The sequence below is a fragment of the Kogia breviceps genome, chromosome 5 (genome assembly GCF_026419965.1).
Source record: "Kogia breviceps isolate mKogBre1 chromosome 5, mKogBre1 haplotype 1, whole genome shotgun sequence".
NCBI lineage: Eukaryota > Metazoa > Chordata > Mammalia > Artiodactyla > Physeteridae > Kogia > Kogia breviceps.
This window is the reverse complement of record NC_081314.1, coordinates 104,542,523-104,568,038: the sequence shown is the minus strand read 5'-3', so window position 1 is coordinate 104,568,038 and position 25,516 is coordinate 104,542,523. Positions and strand designations below refer to the sequence as shown.

The window sequence follows — 25,516 nt, the reverse complement described above, 5'->3', positions numbered from 1 at the left end:
TTTTTATCTCTTTTTCTTTTTATAAATTTATTCACTTATTTAAATTTTGGCTCTATTGGGTCTTTGCTGCTGCATGCGGGCTTCCTCTAACTGCTGAGAGCTGGGGCTACTCTTCGTTGCGGTGCACGGGTTTCTCATTGTGGTGGCTTCTCTTGTTGCAGAGCACAGGTTCTAGGCGCACGGGCTTCAGTAGTTGTGGCTCGCAGGCTCAGTAGTTGTGGCTCACGGGCTCTAGAGCGCAAGCTCAGTAGTTGTGGCGCACGGGCTTAGTTGCTCCAGAGCATGTGGGATCTTCCTGGACCAGGGCTCGAACCCGTGTTCCCTGCATTAGCAGGTGGATTCTTAATCACTGCGCCACCAGGGAAGTCCAGAATATTTATCTCTTAATAGTTGAGGAAAGTGAATCTCAGAGAGGTTGTCACTTGACAAATTCATATTATTATTGAGAGGAGATAGGAGAATTCAGATGCAGTTCTGTACCATAGTGCTTCCCATTTGTGAACTTAATCTGTAAGGTTATACTTATAAACTTGATTTACCAAAAAGAAACCCTAATAAAATTAAAAGAGCTGTGGCAGTAAGTCTGTTTTCAGAATGAGTCATGAGCTAAATAAAATGAATTAAATCTGAACCATAGGTTATAGATTTTCCAAACCAGGCCTAAATAACTTGATGATTATTAGGCTTGTTCTCAGTAGCTTGGCATCTGCTTTATATAAAGTTTAACTGTTGCCCCATTTTAGAATTGTTGCTCATAACTGATCATACAACTTTGGTGAAGGTTCTGGTATCTTTTAAGAGATGTCTGGTTGCTATATGCCTATGATGTTTCTAGGGACAACTGAGGAGTATCAATCTAGTGCATATTACTGTTAGTTGTTAATAATTCATAACCCTTATTTTTAATATTATCATAAATAAATTACTAAAAAGAACCACGCTTTTTTTAATTGTTGCCACTCTTCACTGATATGTAAAAATGCAAGAATTGTAGCTCAAGAGTATCTCACTGAATAAAAATAGTCACAAATTGTTATTTATATCAATGCCTATATTGGGGGTACAGTACTGTTTAGTAAGATGAATATATTAAATTATGCATTTGTTTATATTTTGATTTGTGTAACTCTTCTTTCCTTATTGGTCTTTTTCAACTCTTTTTTTGGCCAGAGGTGAAATGGTAGTCAAATTTAAATATATTAAATGTTTGCATGGTTAGGAGAGATTTAATTACTGAACTAATTTTTTAAAATAAATTATAGCCTTAATGCATGCTTGCTGTCCTTTTTTTTCCTCAGTGATACAAATAGCAATATGACATCAATTTAAAATCAAGATTTAAAAATTTTTCTTTTTCAAACACGGGAACTCTCTTTTTAAAAATTTCAACTATAGTTGGACTTGGAACCCCCTATGTAAACAGATTCAAGCAACGCTCCCCTGTTGATAATGGGAATGAGTAGCCTGGAGCCTCAGAGTCAGCCACTATTCCCTTCCTCTGCCAGCCGTGGCACCTCCTTGGAACAGTTTTAAAATTACATGTGCAGTGATGGAAAGAACACAGTCTTTGGAATCAGACATATCTGGGCTTAAATCCCAGGTCTCCATGTAGTAGCTTTCTAACCTTGGAAAATTTACTCAACCCCTCTGAACTTTGGTTTGCTGCTCTGTAATGGGAGGTGTCAATCCTTATTTTATAGAAGTGTTTTAGAATTAACTGAGATAACATGTGCTGCACTGCATGATACCCAACACAATTTAGGTACTGAGGAAAAGAGCTGTCTTCTTGCCATATGCAGTCTGACGACAACTTAGAGTCTAACTCTTTGCTTAAGAATGGTGCTGACTTTTTCTGGGTGAATAGTATGGAAATCAGCTCTTAGAAACACTGATTCTCTGTAACATTTGAAAAGAAGGCGTACATGAACATATGTATGCACATTGAACTTTAGCTAGAAGTCAGAAGCTCTCACCCTTGATTGCTTCTGTAAAGACTGGGTGCTGTCAGGGTGCCTGAAGTGGAGATTGCATTGCATGTTACTGCACCATTCACATGACCAAAGGGGCTGCCAGGGCTTAAGCCTGTTGATATGGCTGGTGCTGCTCTGGGGCCTTGATATCTCAGAGTTCTTGGATGTTGAATGTATTGCATGGTGTCTGGTTTGATTTGCAGCGGCTCCAACCTCTCATAGACCTGGAATAGTCCTACTTTGTGGTGTGGTGGCATACCTGATGAAAATGGAAACTGGGGATGAAGGGTCGTGTACATACTCTAGATTTTTGTGAGTACATTTGCCTCCACGGGTGCCACATACTGATTTGAGAGCTCCAAAAGGCTCTCATAGAATTAAAAACATTTATTTTTCTGGCCCAGTGTTTTCGTTGGAGAAGTGCTTATATCATAACAAGAAGGAATGGCTTTTCCCCTACGTTATGTCATCTTCTTCTTTTCTCTTCTCACCTTACACACCTGCCCTGGTTGATTTGATTTTACCTACATCTTAGCCAATGACAAAAATCACATCTGTCCCTCCAGCCCAATGTGGTCTCCTGAGCTTCAGGATGATGGAGCCAATTCTTTGATGGACCTTTCCTGTGAAGGTCACTGAGTATGAGATTGGACTTACTCAAAGTTGAATTCAGTGTATTTTATCCTAATTTCCTTTTGTTCCTGTATTCCCTGTCCTGCTGAAAGGCGCCACCAGTTACCCAATCTTGATATCAGGGAATGATTCTGCCAAGTAATGTGTTGTGGCCAGTTATCTTAGGAGAAAACTAGCTAGAATTGTCTAGTAAGCAGCTGGCTTTAGTTTATGAATGCCAGATTTTGGTGACTGTAAGTAATCTAGGTAATAGTCCTACTCATGATGAAAGCATAAAGTTGTTTGCCCTGACCTTGTGGTGACAAGGAAAAGTAGGATGTTAGAGCTGTTCCTTGGAAGAACACACACGCACACACACGCACACGCACGCGCACACACACACACACACACGCACGCACACACACACGCATGCATATATGTAGGCAGTTTCCATTCTGAAAAACTTTTGAGTTGTAGTAGAAATTTCCCAGGCAAAGAGGACAAGGGATAAATGGTCTCAGCAGTGGTAATAGCTTTGTGCAAAGACATACCTGTAGTAAGAGAAAGAGGAAGCAAGAGGGGAGGGGGGAGAAAATAGGCTCCCGTGAATGCCTGAGCCCGCATATGGTGACATTAGGCACTGTCAGCATTGCAAGTGACAAGAGATCACATCAAAGAGGGGCAAGATTCACCAAGACCTTAAACGCCACGCTAGGGAGTTTGGATTTTATCCTGACAAGGGTGCACAGCCAATGGAGGCCTTTAAGGATGATTAGATTTGAAATCTAAAAGATTGCTGTGGCTTTTGTCTGGAGAGCAGACTGGGGAACTTTAGGAATGGAAGCAAGGGAACAAGTCATTCATTGCTGGCAGTATTCTAGGAGAGAGGTCATGATGTCCTGATGTTTCATCTGACTTTTTAACAAGTGGGAATGTTACAGTTTACAGAAAATGGAGGAATGGAGACACAGCATGGTTCAGTTTGGGACGTATTGAGTTTGAGGTGCCGGTGAAGCATCCAGGTGTGGGTATGGATGTCGGGTTGATCGTTGGATATACAGTCTGAGTTGAGAATACAAATCTGGCAATCATAAGATTCGTCTGTGAGAAATGAGACCTCATAAGAAAATCATGAAGGTAAAGTAGCCCTGGGCTGGAAGTTGGAGAAACATGATATGTAGGGAATGGCTAGAAGGATGTGAACTTGAAGGAGATGGAGGGAGCATTAAGAGAGGATGAAGGGAAACCTCAGGGTGATATCATGGAAGCCAAGGAAGATTGGTTTTCAGGATCAGATGCAGTCTCACCTCCTGTAGACACATCATATGAGACCAGGGCCAAAAGAAAGTACATTGAATTAGCAAGTAGGACAGTGTCTCTGAGAGATTGTGGTCAGAGCACAACTGGGGCAGAAGCCAAATTGCAGGGGCTCAAGAAGTCACTGGGAGGAAAGGGAAAGGAGATGGTGAGGGTTGGTGACTCCTTTTAAGGAGGTTGGTAGTGAAGGCACAGGAGAAGGCTGTCCCTGGACTTAGACTTTTGAATGGTGGGCTCGCAGAAGGGGCAGACGAGGAAGTGGGGTTCCTTAGGAGACATCAGGCGTTATGAAGTGGTGCCCTGGTAGATCCTTAGAGGAGGAGTCCTTCATCCCTTTATGGTGAGGGTGAGTGAAGGAAGTGGGACAGATGTGCTGTGAGGCAGGTAGAGGAGGGGTGGAGGCAGGACCATCGGAGAGCATCTCCATGAAGTAGAAGGTAGGTGCCTCTGCTGGGCGATGGGTGGGATGGTGGAGGGGGCGTGGCAAAGGTTTGAAATAGCTGCTGTGGAAAATGGGGGCTGTTGCGGACTGATTGCCAGCAGAGGCTGTAAATCGTGAATTATTGGCAGCCTACATCTGCATAGTTATGCATATCCCTGTGGATTTTTAAAGCAAGATGCATTCACTTATGTGGAAAAGGTAAAACTGGAATCTTTCCAGGTGGGGATGACCAGAGAACGAACAAAAGAGGCTCTGAGGGTGTTAGCCATATTTGATGGCTGGATAGAAAAGATACGAAAATTTGTGGGAGCTGGAAGGGACAGAGTGAGAGAGGCCAGAAGCTGTGATGAGGCAGGAGGACTGGTGTGGTGGGTGCACCTGGGACAGTGGGTTAAGAGAGCTGGAAAGATGACAGGGTGTGAACACTTGGGAGTGCCTGACATTGAGATTCACAGGCTGGGTGATTATGGGTAAAGACAAGGGTCAGGGGTTGCCAAACAGTGAGGTCCAGCGGAAGTGGAGGTCATCGGAGTTGAGGATGCTAAGGAGCTTCAGGTCAGGGTGTTGTAAGGATTATCCCTGCTGTGTACAGTGAAGGCAGAGCCTGAGGTGGGGGGAGGGGGGGGATGACCAAGCCAGGTGCCTGAGACACTAAAGGAAGGGCCATCTGGCTCTTCACTATTTCTCACTCAACGGACCCTTTTTTGGTGACACTCTCTCCCCCTTGGCCTTCTTGACCTTGTCTCCTGTGCCAGTCACCATGCTGGGACAGCACCGGCCACCTGTTAGAGGCTGATGAGGGAGGTGACAAACTAATGCCAACTAGACCTGAAAATAAGTTCTCCCATGCCTAGAATGTAGGCTCTGTGAAAGCAGGGCTCTTGGTATATATTTTTTTCACTGTTGGATCAATGCACATAGAGTAGTATCTCGCTGTTCATCATCTGTATAAGAATGAATACCTTAAAATTTGCGTTGACCCCGACTGTTCCTTGGTACACCTGGTCTCAGCCTATTGCTGCATTCCCCCAAACGCTCTTCCAAGTCTTCTCTATTTTGGGAGCTCAGATCCCAGCTCCACCCCTGTGTCCCTTCTTCAGCTAAGCATCTCTCCTCTCACTCTCCTGAGCTCAGAGCCACTTGTTGGACCTTGCTTATAGTCTTCTCCCCCTTACAGAATTGCTCAGGCTTTAGCGCCACTTCCTTATCACTGTAGCTGGAAGAGGAAGGGCCCCTACTCCGCTCCAAGGCTCGTGCCTCCCCTTTGTTAGAAGTATTAGAGACTGTACTGGTCTCTTCATCTCATCACCTTCCGCTTTTCCTTCTCAAATCTGTCATCCTTCTGTTGTACAGCAGTTACTCCCTTCCCACCAGGTGTAGAGCTGAGCCACAAAACAGGAACAAAAAGTCATTTCTTCTGTCTTGGACCTTAAACTGTCACCTTTTTACCTTTCCTCTAGCTAAAAAAAAAAAAAAAAAATCTCTCAAAAGTGTTGCCTTCTATTGAATTATTTACCAAGTGTTCCTATTTCTTTGCTCTGTGTTCACTGTTCAACACCTTGCATTTGGGGCTGTCCCCACAAATTCCTGAGCTGTTACGACTATTTCTCCTGCATTCCTAGGGCTTTTCTATGGTCTTCATTCCTTCGTTTATTAGTCCAACAAGTATATAAGCACCCCTTATTGTCAGGCACATTTCAAGGTGCTAGAGATAACAGCAATGAATAAAACAGACAAAAACCCCTGCACTTGTGGCTTTTACTTTCTAGAGGAAGAAACGTATTAAATAATATGTGTGTGTGTGTGTGAGATGTGTGTATTTGATACTGGCAAGTACAAAGGAGAAAAATAAGGCAGAGAAGGGATATAGGCCGTTTCAGAGTGGAGGAGTTTACTATTTTAGATAGAGTGACTGGGGAAACTTCAAATGGAGATGACAGTTAATAAAGGTTTGAAGGTGGTGAGCGGGTGGGAGTCATATAGCTCTGTGCGGGAAGAACATTCTAGGCAGAGAGAAGAGTGAATGCACAATTCCCGAGGGATGAGTGGGCCTGATGTTTTTGAAGAACAGTGAGGAGGACACTCCTCCTCTTTCTTGACCTTACAGTGGCGTCTGGCATTCGCTCCCCCTTTGCTTTTGGAAATATCCTTCGTTGTTTGCCTTTGGAGACCAGCATTCTGGTGGCTTGACTGTTCCGGTTTGGGCCTTCCTCATCTCTTACACTGATTTTTTTCTTCTTTGTGCCTTTTAATCTTTTTCCCCCGAGGCTCTTTGGTTGGTCCCCCTTTCCCCTGAACACACTGTGTATCGCCAAATTGTGTTCTTAACTGTGCTCCGACTGCTGCACCAGGAGACCACAAATGCTACATGTTTGACATCTAGTTTGTTGCCTCACCTCCCCCAAACCCCACAAAGGCTCTAATCTCACCTTTCCTTTTATTTCCCATATCCATTTTTGTCTTAACTACTCAGATAGTTTCCCAATTTAGAAAACTTAATCATCTGTGACTTTGTTATCTCTCACCCTCCACTTCTAATTGGTCATCTTATCGACTTCATTCTCTATCCTCTGTGCCCCAGTCTTCTCCACCCACGGCCCTGCCTTAATAAACGTACTTCACACTTCTGTGTGCTCGACCCAGGCCCTACCTTATGTCTTGAATGCTCTTCTCACCCTTCAGGAGCAAGCTCAAACATCACCTCCTCTGTGTAGTGGATTCTCCCCATCCCCAGCCAAATTAATTTTGTCTTCCATCGTGTACATATCTCTCCTATGCCCCACACAGTGATATAATGATGAGTATCTTGCTAGACTGTAAGTTCCTTGAAGCCACAGCTGAGTCTTATTAATCACTGTACTTAATGCTTTCCTGTGTTTCCCTGTATTGGTCACATAGCAAAGAGAATAGATAGATAGACGGATGAATTTGGACCTAAGGACACTGCGTTACAACATATTGAGTATGAAGGGAAAAAAACTAAATTCCCAAGATGCATATGCCTTCATTAGTAGCCTTTATATGTTATATTCGGAATACCAACATCTTTGAGGGCAACTGGAATCGATGTTTTGTTAACGTTTGCTTGAATCCTGAGTGCTTTCATTCTGGTACTCGTTGGAACAGTGGTAGACAGTCCTATTGGCAGGTGACATTGGCCCTAGCTTGTAGCAGGCTGAACTTCTTTGTTGTCTAGGCTGAGGGCAAAGAGCAGCTATTTTATATCAAATTTTAAGATGTAGTTATATAAATACTGGGTTTGTTGTGTTAACTTTGAATAGCAGTGCTCTTTCGTGCTAACTTTTGTCTCTAAATTTAAATAATTTTTTGGTGGTGGTGTTGAAGGTATTTTAATTACTGATACAAATTTCTCATAAGATTAGTAGGCAAAAATTAAGCAACTAAGACATTAAAATGCTCTGAAGTACATTTAAGATACAGGGATTCTGGAATAGCAAAGAAGTGATAATCGAGGGGAAGGAGAAACAAGTGATTTTTAAAAATTTTATATATATATCCCTCTAAAAACATTAAATGGGAAGGCTTTCACTAGTTTAGCAAAATGTATTTTCCTTGTTGAGACAGCAGTCCATTATATTTTTTTTTTTTTTTTTTTTTTTTTTTTTTTTGCGGTATGCGGGCCTCTCACTGTTGTGGCCTCTCCCGTTGTGGAGCACAGGCTCCGGACGCACAGGCCCAGCGGCCATGGCTCACGGGCTTAGTTGCTCCGCGGCATGTGGGTTAGGCACGAACCCGTGTCTCCTGCATCGGCAGGCGGATTCTCAACCACTGCGCCACCAGGGAAGCCCAGTCCATTATATTTTGAAAGGAATTGTCAAGTAAAAATAATTGAGGCAGTGAGAGAAATAGTATTTTCGACAAATAATTCGTCTTGAGATTTTATGGATGTCAAAAAATGTAATTTCTGTGTTCTCTAAGTTTTCCTATTTTAAAAACCATTGCCCCAATTTTATAGAACTCCTTTGTGAATCTCTAAAGCATTTTAGGAATATTTGTGTTATTTTAGTGAGTAGCCTGTAGTTCACGTTCCTCGGGTAGCCTCCCAGGATGAGTGATCATACTCGTTGCAGAAAACAAATCACTGTTCTCTTTGTGTTGCAGTCTTAGTTCATTTTGAAGCAGGAAGAAATATTGTGGGTGGCCATTACAACAAATTAAATGGAGTAGTTAAAGGCAAAAAAATATATCCCTTTCATACACATGATCACTTTCAAAATGTCAACTAGCATATTTTCTACTGCTGTACCGAGAGGCCATCTATGCTGTCAACACGAGGAGAGGGTGCAGTTAATTTATAGGGCAGACCCCATACAGAGCAGGAGGCTGGGTGGATGAAGTGGAGGCACGTGGGATTGAGTTGCCATTGAAACCAGTAAAAGGTGAGACTTTGAGTGACTCTGGAAGGCTGGTGCTACTCTAAATGTAGAGACTCACGAGTTATATTAAGGACGTAGCACACAGAAAAATGCTATGCTGTGTGTTTACTCAAAAATATCCCTGACTTCTAAGGTGGGAACAAACAAAAAATATTGTTCGCTTGAAATTAATTTCCTGGGCTAATGGGCTCTAAACATTTTCTCAGCCATCCATATGCCAAATATTATTACTAGTGGTTAGTGGAACACTCCTTTAAACTGTTTTGAATTTGGATTGAAACAGGGAAGGGAGGTGAACAAATGACATTATACTTGTGATGTTCTTGCCTTCTTGAAGATCAGCTTCTTACAAAACTTTTTCCTGTGAACCTACAGTGGCCTAAGGTGGTCTCACCTTGGTGTCCTGATATTTTTCTGACTCACACTTGAGCTTTCCTTTTATAAGGACTAGTGAGTGTGACATCTGACAGACACTATCAGACCGCATTCCTTTTGCAAGTAGGTGAGCGAGCATGTTGGGAAGGCAGGCTGAGCTGGCCCCTTGGCCTGAAGCTAAGGAAGCCTTAGGGAGGAGTGTGCAGTGGAATGCCGGCACGCACTCTGATGGAGCAGCTCCGTCTCCTCACACAGAGTACGCGTGAATGGGAGCTTGCTTCACTAGTAGGTTATTTATGAGCAGGTAAAATGCACCCCTGAAAGTGTTTAACAGTCTGCAAGAATTCCCGTGCTGCCCACCGTTTGCATTAATGCACATATCAGGGCTTTGTGTGTTACCTTGAAGAGTTTGTAGCGGGCTTTTCCTCTAAATTGATACACCATGTTGCTGTCTTTCCTCATCTTCTCGAGGAACAGTTTTCCACCATGTGGCAGCTTCAGGGGTTAACACAGTGCTGAAATGATGAAGTCTATTTAGGTGTTGTCTGATGTACCCAGTGTGTGAAAATACTGTCCATTAGCTCTGTAATAATAAAGGCTAAATTTACTGTCCATTAGCTCTGTAATAATAAAGGCTAAATTTAAACACCTCTGAGGTCTGCCATGATCTGTCCTTTTACTTATCTCTCCATACTTACTTTTTGCTCTTCTCATTTTACACTCTTACCTCCAGTCATTTTAAACTCCTTAGAAGCTGACACCTCTCTAAATGCAGAGAGATGGGGAGGAGGAGGAGCAGGGGGCGGAGAGCAGAGCGTGAGGGAGATGCACAAGCATCACATAGGCACTTTTTAGGTCTCCTTCAGGGGGCACTTCCTTTAGGAAGCATCCCCTGAGTTAGCTCCTCTGCTCTCTCCACAACCAAATCCGGCCTAGTTACTCCTGGGTCCCCATGTGGGCTGTACTTCCCCCTTTGTGACATTTACTATATAGCTTTGTTAAAGTTGTGCTGACGGTGCCCTTCAGTAGCTTGTAAAACTACTAGGGAACAGAAGCCATCTGTCTTATTCACAGATGTGTCCCTGGCGTCTGGCACAGAATGTGTCATGTAATAGGTTATGAGTTAGCCTATGTCATTTTTTAAATGATGTTGCTTAATATTCTCTATTTCGTTTTCAAAGATTCCCCAAAGTGAGGACAAAAGGAACCATGCTGAGAAGCTAATCACTCTTCCAACACAGGAAGATTCCAGAAAGCCAAATGACTTTTCCGGTTCCACTTCAGATGCCAAAATGGGAGAAAGCGATAAACAGCCGAAAGAAAGCTTTTTTCAGTTTCTTGGTAACTTATTCAATATCTCAGGAAAATCATCTCTTGGTGAAGCCAAGCAATCTTCTTTCAAAGATGAACATGTCAAAACTGAGAAAGACGTGCGAAACCCCAGTGACCATCCTGATGAAGGGGTCCGAAGGGAGAGGGCTGTTGTCAGTGGCTCCCTGGGAACCCTGGCACTTCCAGCAGAAGCACAAGAGTCCAACTCAGCTGAACTCTCAGATGCCTTTTCTTTGGATACAACACAAGACAGTGAACAGGAAACCAGTGATTTGCTAAGAAAGTAAGTTTAAAATCTACTTATCTAAAAAAACTGAGCTTCTGGACCTAGCTTTTGAGCCTTAGTTCTACTACTGTTAATTAAGGGGATTAGAAAAAGTATTCTGTAATGTCCCTGCCACTAGGTGAAAAATTATATGATTCTGTGTACCATACACATATCTAGGGCCCTCTGAGCTATTTTAGGGGGTGGTACTAATGCCTTTTAGGTGCCAACTTTGTCATAGTAAACGATTTATTTCTGATTTAAGACTTCCTTAAATGGGAGTGTTTTCTGTCGTCTGAATTCCTCTGTAGTAGGACAGGTAATGTGTTCGGTATCTGCATTTTGGGAACAAAAATAATCCTACGGTTTGTGTTCACATTCCGTCAATATCTTTTCTTTGTGGAATCCAATTAAAGAGGTTAAGAAACGAAATTAAATTGACTTTATTCATGAAATTAGCCTTTTGAACCTTTCCCACAGCTCCAAGAAACAAATCTTGAACAAATTTGAGGAGCACTTCACCACGCCTTTTTTCTTTCTTTGATTTACAAATGGGCACTAACTTGTTTTTCTTTTACTCAAATGAGCTAGAAGGCACATTTTCTATCCAGAAAATGTTTATAACAATGTTGAGTCCATTAGACATTTTGTGTAACATAAAAGTATTCATTCTTAACTGATGAGGATCTGTTTTATTTTATTTTTAAAAACTTATTATTTATTTGTGGCTGCATTGGGTCTTCGTTGCTGTGTGGGCTTTCTCTAGTTGCGGCGCGCAGGGGCTACTCTTTGTTGCAGTGCTCAGGCTCTAGGCACATGGGCTTCAGTAGTTGTGGCACAGGGCTCAGTAGTTGTGGCGCACGGGCTTAGTTTCTCCGCGGCCTGTGGGGTCTTCCTGGACCAGGGCTCGAACCCGTGTCCCCTGCATTGGCAGGTGGATTCTTAACCACTGTGCCACCCGGGAAGTCCATGGATCTGTTTTACTGATTTCAATTTAAACTCTACTTGAGAATTTTTTTTGTTCTTTGGAGAGTTCATTAATACTGTAGTCAGGTATAGATGACAACTTAGAACTATGTGATTCTTTATAGTTTCAAAGAGTCCTCGTGTGTGTGATTTCAGTGAATTCCTCATAGTAAGCTTTTGAAGTAGGGGTAGGCACAGGCCCATCTTACAGTTGTGAGAACTGAGACCCCAGATGGATTTGGGTTTGCCCATCAAGAGTGATGAGGTGGGGCTTGCCCTACCAGTTGTTAAAATGTACTGATAAAGCTACGTAAACTGAAATGATGTCCTACTGGTGTAATATTTGCTAGACATTTATATGGAATAGAATAGACAGTCTAGAAATAGACCCTCGTATATTTTGTGATTTGAGCCCTTGAATGTGATGGCATTATGTATTCTTGTAAAAAGGAAGATTTGGGGAAATGGGATAATAATTTAGAGAAAAAAATAAAAGCTAGATACTCATCTCATTTTTACATTAAAATTAAAGTGGAATAAAAATGTTTAAGAAACATACAAAACTAAAAGCAGCTAAATGTGAATTATTCTGGTGAGAAACAATTTTCTAAGCATGATAGCAATGGAAAGTATCAGGAAAGAGAAGATCAGTAGATAGGATTGCTTCCAATTTTCCAACTCTCTATGATAAAAACTGTGAACAATACATTAAATTGGCAAATCAGAAAATTATATACAAAATTTGTATGTAATTAGTATATACAATTGTATGCAAATATAATCATATATAAATACAAATCAAAATTTAGACAAGTTATTACCTATAATTTGAAGTGTTAGAAAAAAATCCTTATCAAAAAGCATTGTAGGGCTTCCCTGGTGGTACAGTGGTTGAGAGTCCGCCTGCCAATGCAGGGGACACGGGTTCGTGCCCCGGTCTGGGAAGATCCCACATCCGCGGAGCGGCTGGGCCCGTGAGTCATGGCCGCTGAGCCTGCACGTCCGGAGCCTGTGCTCCACAATGGGAGAGGCCACAACAGTGAGAGGCCCGCGTACGGCAAAAAAAAAAAAGGCATTGTTTTTATGTACCGTTGAGTATGCAAATTTCATTTTTAATACCCATAAAGCCTTTAAGTAAACCTGTTGTGCTAACACTTTTTAGATTGCTTTCCATACATTAACTCATGCTTCTCGTGTAATTTATGTAGGAAGCTACTTCATTGTTGGGTTGAAATTCTTTAAAAAGTTCTATAATTCTTATATTTTCAGCAAATTCATATCCATCATGAGAAACTATTCTGTCAAAACTTTATTGTGATTTTTTTTTAAAATGTCTGGTTTTGCAGCTTTTCTTTACATAAAATAGTTAAAAGCCTTCCCTATTGTGAGAGAAGATATTCTCTTTTTTTTTTGAAGATATTCCTTTTAAAAAATTATTTTTATTTTAGTATTTTGTTTTGGCTGCATTGGGTCTTTGTTGCTGTGCGTGGGCTTTCTCTAGTTGCAGCAAGCGGGGGCTACTCTTCTTTGTGGTGCGCTGGCTTCTCATTACGGTGGCTTCTCTTGTTGCGGAGCATGGGCTCTAGGTGTGTGGGCTCAGTAGTTGTGGCATGTGGGCTGTAGAGCACAGGCTCAGTAGTTGTGGTGCAGGGCTTAGTTGCTCCGCAGTGTATGGGATCTTACCAGACCAGGGCTTGAACCCACGTTCGCTGCATTGGCAGGCGGATTCTTGAACCACCAGGGAAGTCCCGGAGAGAAGATACTCTTTTTAAAAAAAAAAATAAATTTATTTATTTGTTTGTTTTTATTTTGGCTGTGTTGGGTCTTGTTGCTGTGCATGGACTTTCTCTAGTTGCAGCGAGTGGGGGCTTCTCATTGCGGTGCTTCTTTTGTTGCAGAGCACGGGCTCTAGGCGCGCGGGCTTCAGTAGTTGTGGCTTACGGGCTCTAGAGCACAGGCTCGGTGGTTGTGTTGCACGGGCTTAGTTGCTCCGTGGCATGTGGGATCCTCCTGGACTAGGGATCAAACCCATGTCCCCTGCAGTGGCAGGCAGATTCTTAACCGCTGTGCCACCAGGGAAGCCTGAAGATATTCTTAACTGTGTAATTTGAAAGGAAATAAATCTTAACGCTAAAAAAGTAGCTTAATCATACTTACTAAGATATACTGAATACTTTTGCTCTAACGCTATTATTTTCAGACTGCCTTTATAGAATTTTCTTTGAAGAATGACACATGTCTTTGGTTGACCTTTGTAGTATCAGATGTATTAAGTTTATCCAGGATAGAGTACAGCCTATATGTAGTACTTGGAGGCTTAATAAACCTTCACATGATAGGTAGTTATGTTTGGGCTGAAATGCATAAAAACCTTTCCAGATTTTCAATATGTATGTCTATTCCCTTAAATATTTGAAATTTCTAGATATTTTACTTTTTTCTTAGTGTTGTTTGGATCACATACCTCTACTTATATTGGATAAGCTACAGATCCCATGCACAATTACATAGTACATGAAATGAATATGTTCTTTATTCAGTTTGTGAAAATAAACCTTTTAAATTTTCCATCTTTAGTTTATTTGTAAAGTTATGTATTTTTGACATTTCCATTTTCTTTCTATTTTCTTTATTAGGGAAAATCTTAATTAAAGGACAGTTTTATGTTCTTAATACTGTTCAATTATGAAGACTCAACTACAACCTGTGAAAGAATGTTGTAGAAAGTAGACTATCTTGGCATGACTAACCCTTTACAAAGTGTGAGTGTAGCTCATCAGTACCTGAAAGGACTAATTCTAATACATGAAGCTAAGCTTGAAACGTTGATGTTCAGTGCTTTAAACATGATAATATAGTTGTTTAGTATAAAGGGTACATATTTTAGTCACAAGCATATAACATTTCCACCTAGGGTGCTGAAGGAGATTATTTCATTAGAAATTTATACTGGTTCATGTAAATCAGTTTAATCATTCTAGTTGATAGTAACCAGAAAGGTCCCAAGATGGGAATGGAAAACGATTATCTGACCCCCTTCCCCAAGAAATGACTCCAAAACTACCAAAAGGCATTCTTACAATGAACTGAAATTTTTTCTGGAGTGGATTTTTCTCTGTGCTTTATTTTAATAGAAGTTCTTTTAGAGCAAAAGTCGCATTATTGGATTGATGTAGAATAAAACGCCTTGACATCTCGTTAGGATGGAGTTGGTAGTAAGAGAACCTGAGTTTACTATACTTGAAGAATAAACTTCTGATCCTTATCTCTCGAGTCTTATTTCTTTGGACATCATGTACGTTTTTGGTGATCTTTTAGGGAAAAAAAATTTGCAGCCTTGAAAGTAGGTTTTAAGTATAAAATTTAAAAGCTTTGAAAGAAAAATCAAACAAAACTTCTTGTCATCTGTTCATACTTCTAGATCTTTGTGTATTGTTCTGAAAGGCTCTTGTATTTTCTGAATAATTTATGCATTTTGATATAGGATTTTACCAATAACATTAATTTACCTATATGTATTTTTTTTCTTGTATGTTTTCTTAGATAGGTTCCCTTATCCAACTTTTAACTTTGTTTCATAACTGTCTTCAATCTAGCCTGAAACTTGTGTAGCAGCTAAAATCACTTCGCCAAGGGAAAGCTTTTCTCTATACATCTCCTGTAGCTGTTTTAAAATAGACAGTAAAATGAATGTAACTAATACAAATTTTTACAATAGTGGTATGGTAGGATTTTAGAGGCCAGCAATTATATAGATTGAAATAAATTATTTCAGCTGAAATTCAAGAACTATGTTAAGGTGCACAGTTAATTGAGATTTTACATGTCAGAGGTTTACTTTGTGTTTTATCATGTGGACAAACCTAGCATTCTTCATGGTATTGCTTTAAAGTTGGGGAGAGGGCTTCCCTGGTGGGGCAGTGGTTAAGAATCCTCCTGCCAATGCAGGGCACACGGGTTCGAGCCCTGGTCTGGGAAGATCCCACGTGCCGCGGAGCAACTAAGCCCGTGCACCACAAGTACTGAGTCTGCACTCTAGAGCCCGCAAGCCACAACTACTGAAGCCCACGTGCCTAGAGGCCATGCTCCACAACAAGAGAAGCCACCGCAATGAGAAGCGCACACACCACAACAAAGAGTAGCCCCTGCTCTCCGCAACTAGAGAAAGCCCGTGCACAGCAATGAAGACCCGACGCAGCCAAAAATAAAAAATAAATTTATTAAGACATTACAAAATAAAGTTGGGGAGAAAATACCTCATTTTTAGATACTGGAATACTGATAACTGGATTTCTTAGTTATTCATATGGGTTCTATAATGTTTTGTTAATTATATGTTTAACCTGAAAAAGTTAGAGCATACATCAAGTTTTTCTACCATACGTTTTTGTAGCTGGGACCCTAAAATGTAACTAGAGAGCAGAATTGAAAACACTTTTGTATCATCTATAAGGATTAAGACAGTCAGAAACAAATTTCTTAGTATTTAGTATCATTGCTTTACTTAGCCTTTCATTAATTCACACAAAGTTATTAAACATATATCATTTACCACATCTTATGTAGGGCACTTAAAAATATGAAAATGATGAAGATGTAGTGCCTGCCTTCAAATAGGCACTAGGTTAGTGGGGAAATAAATCAGTGCATAGATCTTTATAATCTAATATGGCAAGCTATGTGCTCAGGGCCCTTTGTCCCCACAGATCAGAGGCTAACTGCCCGTTCTAGCGATAACGGGGTCCTGGGGTAGGTTTGCATTGGGGATAACTTGGGAACTGAGTCTTAGAGGACAGAAGTTTCTGTCTGGGGCTGGAATTGAAGGGGAGAGAAAGGTGTGTGTTAAGGGCTATAAGGCAGCATAGCATAGCATCAGAGCTCCCAGGGGTAGATTCTCCAAAAGAAGTTAGATGCTGAGGACATCAGGAATTTTATGCTAGGGTTGAGAAAAAGTAGGGAACTTGTGCTAGAAATTTTTTTTGATATCTGCATTCACCCAGCCAGTTTTAATACTTACTACACTTTTTTTTTTTTAAGATTTTTTTTTTTTTTTTTTTTTTTGTGGTACGCAGGCCTCTCACTGCTGTGGCCTCTACCGTTGCAGAGCACAGGCTCTGGACGCGCAGGCTCAGCGGCCACGGCTCACGGGCCCAGCCGCTCCGCGGCATGTGGGATCTTCCCGGACCTGGGCACGAACCCGTGTCCCTTGCATCGGCAGGCGGACTCTCAACCACTGCGCCACCAGGGAAGCCCAATACTTACTACACTAATTGAAGAACTTAACAGGAGAGAGGATTTTTAAGGCAATTCTGTCATTTATTGACTTAAATATAAATTGAGTGCTTACTACAGGCTAGACATCTTGCCAGGTGTTTTCTTTACAACTTCTCTAACTCTGTGCTAAAAGTGGCTGTTCCAAATTCACATCTAAATAAAGGAAGGGAAACTCGCTATGATGCTCTGATATGGTGGAGAAATCAGTGATTTAGCCATGATGTACCAGTATGAGGCACAAAGGCAATGTGGTTCCTTCTAGTCAAAAACTCCTTGGAGGGCTTCCATGGTGGCGCAGTGGTTGAGAGTCCACTTGCCGATTCAGGGGACGCGGGTTCATGCCCCGGTCCGGGAAGATCCCACATGCCGCGGAGCGGCTGGGCCCGTGAGCCATGGCCGCTGAGCCTGCGCGTCCGGAGCCTGTGCTCCGCAACGGGAGAGGCCATGGCAGTGAAAGGCCCACGTACTGCAAAAAAAAAACTCCTTGGAGATCAGAGCTAGAACTCAAGCCTCAGGCTTGTCAGCCCATGTTCTCTTCATTAACCACCGTGAGAGAGACAGACGTAATCAGGGGAGAGGGACGGTTCTGAGGAGCTCAGACATTCATGCTGGCTTGACATTCATGTGCTGCTGGTCATGTCTGTATTATGCTTCATAAAGATAGGTTGAACTAAAATATTCTAGGATTTCCTTCCCAAGTTTGGACCTATGAAGAATAGGAGTGTTTGAAAGATCTACTTCACCATGATTTCTGGAATTACTATTAAGTGTTACTAATTCTATTTCCTGATACTCTCATGCTATTTCTTTTTGCAGACAAATGGATGGTAAACCAGAGAGGCCTTTCGTAACATATGCAACGTACCGAGGCCCCAGGCAAATTAGGAAGTATTTGAAGCAGCAGACGGCGCTGGAAACCTTGAATCCCTTAGACAGAGAAAATGAAAGTTCCGACTCTAGTACGAACACACATGTTGGCCCTGGAAGTGATATAGAGGCTGGGACGGTGTCATTGTCATCAGCTAGCACAGACGTTTCTGTGGAAGGACAAGTGCTTAAAGGTCTGATAGAAGACTCTGATTATAATAAAATAAATACCAACCCAGAAAGCCATTCAACAAACAACCGAGAACTGTCTAGCACTGCTTCTTCTAGGGATGTTTTAAATAAAAACGATCCTGGGGGACCTGAGAGAAGTCGGTCATCATGTTCTGAGACTAACTCTGGCTCCACTGATGGAGAATTTGACTCACAGCACCATTTAAGTTGTCTACCAGTTTCTCAGACTGACAGAGATTTGGTATGTTCAGCATTGTTTACAGAAAGTAACAGTAGCAGAATGCCTTGCAGTCCAGACTTGCAGAGGACAGCGACACCAGACACTACGGTAATAGAAAACAGCTCAATGATAAGTGATGGGACACTGCTGCAAAGAGAGGAGTGCGTTGAGCCTGAGAGCCCTGCTATTTCCGACTTCTCTGGTAGTAAATCTGATGGGAGTGACACTACCAAACATGGAAATACATATTTGCCAAGTCCAAATAAATCAGTTAGGCGTGAAGCTGTGCAGTGGCCAGAGAGTAAGCGTTCTGACAAGCACACTGAAGGTAACTCGTCAAAGCACGCTGCCAATCACACCAGCAACACTGCTCTCCAGAGACATGCTATCACAGACACAGAACTTGTAAGTGAAGAAAACAGATTGTCTGCCCTGGCCACACAGGAAAATTTGGCTCCTACAGAAATCAAGCAAGAAACAGAAAGCACCTCTGTTGGTGAACCCACAACTTCAAGTCATATAGAAGCTCCAGAAGATAGAATTGAGTCATTACCCAAAGGTACTGACAAGTTGTTGGTAACAGAAGCCAAAAAGCTTGTTAGGCCACATGGCAAAATGCCTCCCATTATTAGAATGAATCAGAAGGATGCTGCCTCTGTAAAACCCTCCAGTGAATTAGCAGTTGTAGCATGCTTAGAAAATAAAATATCACCTGAACTGAATAGAAATCCCATTGCAGAATCTCTTCTTGACTCTGAGAGTCCTCAGCAAGCCAAAGCATCACCTGATGCCAGGACATCTGTTAACCTTGACCATAAAAAATCAGATTTCAGTACTTCATCTCCTACATTTGTTTCCCGAGTTGGCGTGCTGAGCAGGTTGGATGTTCCTGTTTTAAAGAATGAAGGTCCTTCTGTGCTCATTGAAACTGGGGATGTCAACATCACTGGTATTTCCCATCAGCCTAGTAAGGGTCAAGAAGAAAATGTGGCAAATCATGCTGAGGCCACAGACAGGAAGAGTCTCCCTGCTCGCCTTCACCCTGAGCATGCATCTGCAACTCTTGAGTCCAAGGAAGTTCTCCCTGATGGTGAAAAATGCCAGTTTCCACTAGGTCTTGAAGCCAGTGACACCCACTTAACTGGAGTGGACTTGAGCTTTGAGTCCAAAAGCCTCTCCAAGGACCACAGTTCCACCTCATCTCAAGACCGTGATAAAGCAGAGTTAATGCTGTCAAACACCAAAGCAAGTAAGGGCACTATAGGCAAGTCTGATTCTTTCTCCTTGGAAACCAAAACTGATAACCTTGAAGAAATGTTATCAACATCTGAAGTTGGTGGTCAGAACAGGGTTCCTGTTGGGTTACATTCTGGAAGAGGAAAAACTCTAGGTCTCTCCAAGATATCTGTTCCCCAAACAGAGCCCAGAGACATTTCTCAGGATAAAATCTCTTCTCCGCTTGAAATTACAGATGTGCCAGCAAGTCCTATTTTATCAGAATTGACTTCCCTAGAAGTTGAACAGGACAGGAGTTTTCAGTTAGTGGGTCATAAAGAGATTAAAGAGAAATATTCAGATGCCAGCCTTAGAGAGAATTGCCAAACTGAGGTTTCTCCTCCTGCCTCCACATATCAAGGTACACAGGAAACAGAGGTGGAAGCCTCAGGTGACCCTCCTGCTCTTCTCCAAGGTCATATACTTGGGACTTCACCTCCTGTTCCTGATGGAAAAGTCACTAGGCAAACGGCACAGAACTGTGAAGCCAACGCTTCTGTGATTTATCAACATTCAGCTATTTGTGGGACCAAAAAGATTTCTGGTTTTTCAGAGATGGCAGAACTCAGTTTTACTAATACTTCCCCAAAATTTCAAGAAACTGGCAGCACAAAAGTAAGTGCACCTTTTCTGGGTTCTGGTACGAGTTTGGAAAAAAATGCGTTTGCATCTGAGGATTCAAGTTTTCACACTAATCCTTCTGTGCTGAGATCAGAAAAGAGAGCCTCATCTCACAGAAAGAAAGAGGGTGCTCATTTCCTAAGTCGTGGTACTGATAGCATGCCTTCTTCCTCCAGTAACTCTGAAGAAGTTATCATGGTTACAAGTTCACAGAATCCCCCAAATAATTTTAGTTCTGTAAAAGTCACCATAGATGTCCCACATGAAGGTACCTCCTTAACGAACCTGCTGTACCCTAATAGCTCTTATTTGGAATTTGAAACATCTATCCCAACAGGGGCAGAAGTCACCCCGCTTCAGGACCATTTGGGGGATCATACTGGGATGGGATCACTCGACTTCCCACCTGCTGCCCGATTTGACAGTCCTGTGGAAGCAGGGACTGGAGCAGTTGCTGGGGCCCCAGCGTCAGTTAACAGCTCAAGCCAGCAGTGTTCTGAAGCATCTGCTGAGCACACAGAAGCGAGGAGGAGAGCACATGAGCAACTTTTGGACCTCGAAAGTGGTTTATGTAAAAAGGCCGGTACATTGATTGGTGAGATCTTTAATTCTGTCAGGGAAGAGCTAAAATCCAGACATACAGTTGGTACCTGCCAGGAGTACATAGCCGTAGATGGCATAATGAATCCAGGTACCCTAAAAGAAGACATCCCTGAGAAAAACCCATCAGAAGTGACACTGACAGGGATCCGGCTGACAGAGCATTTGGAAGAGCAGGCCATGGAAAGTATGTCTGAGGTCCAAGGGGAAGAAAAGGCTTGTGCTTCACCAATGGTTGGTGAGAAGAGTCTCCTTTTTGATGCTGATAGAATGAATGTATCTTGGTTGTTAGAAGATCAAGCTAGGGAACTAGTCAATGAGATTATTTATTCAGCCCAAGAAACCTTAGCAAATGATGCTCAGGATACCCGGGATTCTGAACTTCAGGCTAATACTTCAAAAATTCTGAACAGTGATAGTGTTAAGCCACTTGATGTGGTAAGGGAGTTCTTGGTGTCAGAACAGGCAGTAAGTCAAAGCACATGTGAAATTAGTGAAAAAGTATTAGGTAGATACTTTGCTGTAAGTAGCTTAGTTAGTGACACAGAGTCAATTCAAGGAAGAGAAATTGTTCTCTACCAAAAATCCCCTTTTTCAGGAAATAGAGGTGGACAGTCTGATAGTATAAATTTGCAGGAGTCAGATACCGTTTTACTAGCTGAAGGCACGCCCCATACAGGGTTAGATGATAAGGCAAAAACACATTTGTTTCTCAACGAGGACTGTGAAGAAAAAAGGGAAATAAAGTGTGTCGATAATCACAAAACTGAGACAGAGGAAAGAAGAACTCTTGTATTAAATTTCACATGGCCTCCATTTGTGAATGAGGACATCCATGTACCTGGGACATCTAAAAGCAGTTTGTCTGATACTCTTTTATGTATATCTGAAAAAAGCTTGCCAGGACACAGTAATAAAAGCGCACCCCTTGCAGCGTCAGAAGTAGGGAAAGTACACAAGAAGGATACTGAAGTAAATATAGGAAGAATTGAGCTTATACCTTCCATGGTAGAAATGGGAAAACCAAATGAGAAGGATGCTGAATTGAATATTATGAAATATGAGGCAGTCCCCCCTATGTCAGAAGTGGGAAGAGCACATAAAGAGGATGCTGAATTGCACACCTCAAAAACTGAGCCAGCAACTGAAATTCTTAAAATGAGAGAAGCATACCAAATGGATGCTGAGAGGTATATTGAAAAAACTGAGGGATTACCTGCCATTTTAGGAATGGAAAGAGCTTATGAAATGAGGGATACTGAAGGGGATATTGGCAAAACTGATAAGACACCTGATATGTCAGAACTGAAAAATGTCTACCAGAAAGATGCAGAGGGAATCACTGGAAAGACTGAAGTGATACCTGCTATGTTAGAAGTGGAAAATGTTTACCAAAAGGATGCTGAAGGGGATATTGCAGAGACTGAGGTGACACCTGTTACATTAGAAATGGAAAATATTTACCAAAAGCACGCTGAAGGGGATGTTGGTAAGACCGAGATGACTTTGGTTATGTCAGAAATGGACAATTTCTACCACAGAGTTGTTGAGGGCACTGCTAAAAAGGTTGAGATGATCCCTGCTACACTAGAAATGGAAGATATTTACCAAAAAGATGCTGAAGGAAAGATGGACAAAACTGAGGTGATGCCCATTACATTAGAAGTGGTAAATATCTACCAAAAAGGTGGTGAGGGGATCACTGGACAGACTGAAAGACCTATGATGGACATGGAAAACACTTACCAAAAGGATGCCAAAGGGGTTATTAGGAAAACTGAAGTGGTACCTCCTGTTGTGTTAGAAGTGAAAGAAGCACCCAAGAAGGCAGTACCTGCTTCCTTAGAAATGGCAAAAGCATGTAAGAGAGATGCAAAAGAGACAATTGGAACGATTGTGTCCATGCCCTTGAAGATAGAAATGGAAAGAACATCCCCAGAAAATTCTGATGGGACTGTCAGGAAACATAAAGTGTTGTCCACAGTGGCAAACATTGAGAAAACATATGGAACAGATCTGGAATTGCCCGTTACACAAGAAGAGGCCACGCCTCCCATATTTGAAGCTGAAAAAGCACCCCAAGAGGTTGCTGAAGGGAGTGGTGGAGAAGTGGGGAAGGAGCCTACTGAAACGAAGGCATGCTTGAAAGCGTTTGACACTAGTCTCGCCTCTTTCAGGGGTTATGAATCACCTACGCTAAGTAAGGATTATGAAGACTACCCGGCCTTAGCAATGCCAGATTTTCAACCTGAGGCTACCATAGGAAAGCTAGACAGAAGAACGCCTGTTACTGCAGTACGTAAGAAAATAAGAGATCTAGATTATGGAGATGAAAAGGAAGAGCCTAACCTAGCCTTCATCTCTCAGGATGAACAAGAAAATTCTTCCTTTACTATATTATATGAAGAGCCTCTTCAAGATGAGGACAAGTCTGCTACTGCAGAAGTAAGAAGAACACGTTCCCTCCTGATTCCTGACACATCTACCAACAGCATGCCTGTTTTCGCGTGTGAAAGGTCTGAGAGTAGAACTGACCTCGTCCATCATTTTGAAAAGGAAACTAAATTAGGTGAGACATTCGACGATGATAGTTCAGAAACGTTCTTATCAGTAGAGGCCAAAAGGTACAAGATTTATCCCTTAGCTTTGTCTCCCATTTATGAGGATGACAGCTCTCAGGAGGACATTGTATCCAGCGAGATCTCACCTGGTCATCATGGCTCCACAAAATCAAGAGAGAGTGCAAACCAGTCCTCTTCTGTTTTATCACTTCTCCAGTCAGTATCGGAGCGTTTAAAGATGAATTTTGATGTAGATGACAGACAGAGGAGAGGGGAAGAAGAGGAGGAGGAAGAGGAGGAAGAGCCATTGCATAAAGGAAGTCTGAGAGCTAGAAGGCGGGAAAATGTTATCTTCAAGCTGCCAGATTCTTCTATCTCATTTTGCCCTGACGATGACCAGGAAAGTACTGGCGTTTCTAAGAGTTCTTATGTGATGTCAGATGAGCCTACTACCTCTAATCTGCAAGTTGGTCTATGGCCAGAAAAGGCCTCATTTCTACAAAAATCTGACCTTACTTCCAAACTACATTCTTCTTTAAAGAGTGCTTATCATCAGTATTTGCAGACTTCCAAACTCCATTCCTCAGAAAAAGGAGCCAGCTTTGGTGGAATTTTTCAGGAACCAGTGTCAAAATATTTCCGTGCTCAAGAAACCTCAGGCCGATTAAGCTCGTTCACAGAAGTAAGTTATTTTGATTATTAACTAGTGAGGTAGTGCTTTGGGTCATGAAATGATCTAAAAGTTTATTAAGAAAATCAGTGTTTTGAGGTTGTAAAAGATTGTTTTAAAAAATACCAGAAGTTACTTTGTTCTTTGAAGTGTATCATAACTCATGAATTTTAGCTGGACTGTTATATTTGAGAAAACAAATTGCTTCATCACAATTTAAAAGGCATAAGAGAGAAGCAAGTTATATCCCAATTCTTCACTAATTTTTAGTTTTCAAACTAAATTAAGTAACAGCATTCTGAGTTTCTCAAGGTGCTGTATGTAGAAAAATTGTCACTTGCTGTTGAGCAAGTGTCTCATGAAAATATTTCACAATACTTAAAAAACATTTTAACTACTTAAAATATTTTAAGTCTTTGACAACAGTCTCTCACTGTAGTTGGTCTTATTCTTGTTTATGCATAGCAGGGCAATGAACAGGCTAATTCAGAAAAAAGGAGATGAAAACATTATAGCTGGAAAATGTCTTGAAATTCAATTACACTTTTCTTCAACTTAGAAATATTTAAATGTTTACTATAGACTATTCATTGAATATGGGACATTCCTTTTATTTTTTAAATAAATTTATTTATTTATTTTTGGCTGCGTTGGGTCTTCATTGCTGCACGCAGGCTTTCTCTAGTTGCAGCGAGCGAGGGCTTCTCTTCATTTTGGTGCACGGGCTTCTCATTGCAGCGGCTTCTCTTGTTGCGGAGCACAGGCTCTAGGCACGTGGGCTTCAGTAGTTGTGGCACGTGGGCTTCAGTAGTTGTGGCTCGCAGGCTCTAGAGCACAGGCTCAGCAGTTGTGGTGCACAGGCTTAGACGCTCCACGGCATGTGGGATCTTCCCAGACCAGGGATCGAACCCATGTCCCCTGCATTGGCAGGCAGATTCTTAACCACTGCACCACCATGGAAGTCTCAGGACATTCCTTTCTGACATTCCAAGATCCATGGAAATTTCTCTAGGATTCCCAAGGACTGTATCTGTACTTTGAATACCCTTAGTAGCAAGTACTAATACTTGAATACCAACCAATAGCTTGCAAGGCAAGATCCTTTTGAAAGAAAGCTTGGGGCTTCCCGGGTGGTGCAGTGGTTGAGAGTCCACCTGCCGATGCAGGGGACACGGGTTCGTGCCCCGGTCCGGGAGGATCCCACGTGCCGCGGAGCGGCTGGGCCCGTGAGCCGTGGCTGCTGAGCCTGCGCGTCCAGAGCCTGTGCTCCGCAACGGAAGAGGCCACAACAGTGAGAGGCCCGCGTACCGCAAAAAAATAAATAAATAAATAAAAAGAAAGCTTGGTATTTGAAGAAATGTTGCTTTAATGGTTCCTGATTTCCTACTAAGTCAAGTGCACCCTCTTCACTCTATGATGAGGTCCCCAAGTCTTGTTAGCTCAGCGTTGTCTCTTTGTGTGCTGGTTCCACGCCCTGTAAGATGTCTGCATTTTTTCTCAAGATGGTCTCTTCCTGGAATTTTTTTCTTTACTACTTCCACACCAACCTGCCACATTTTT

General features: G+C 42.0%; 1 protein-coding gene across 3 annotated transcripts in view; it reads left to right on the top strand.

Annotated features, from left to right (window-relative positions):
• The window catches only part of CRYBG3 (crystallin beta-gamma domain containing 3), a 116,232-nt gene that overhangs the window by 20,958 nt on the left and 69,758 nt on the right, over positions 1-25,516 (top strand). For all 3 annotated transcript variants that reach the window (XR_010840801.1, XM_059065697.2, XM_067034850.1), the window contains 2 exons: positions 10,295-10,728; positions 17,767-23,968. Coding sequence is in view for 2 of the 3 variants with exons in the window: in XM_059065697.2 (XP_058921680.1) it covers positions 10,295-10,728; positions 17,767-23,968 (6,636 nt within the window). In the remaining variant the exon portion in view is untranslated. The remainder of the gene's footprint in view (positions 1-10,294; positions 10,729-17,766; positions 23,969-25,516) is intronic.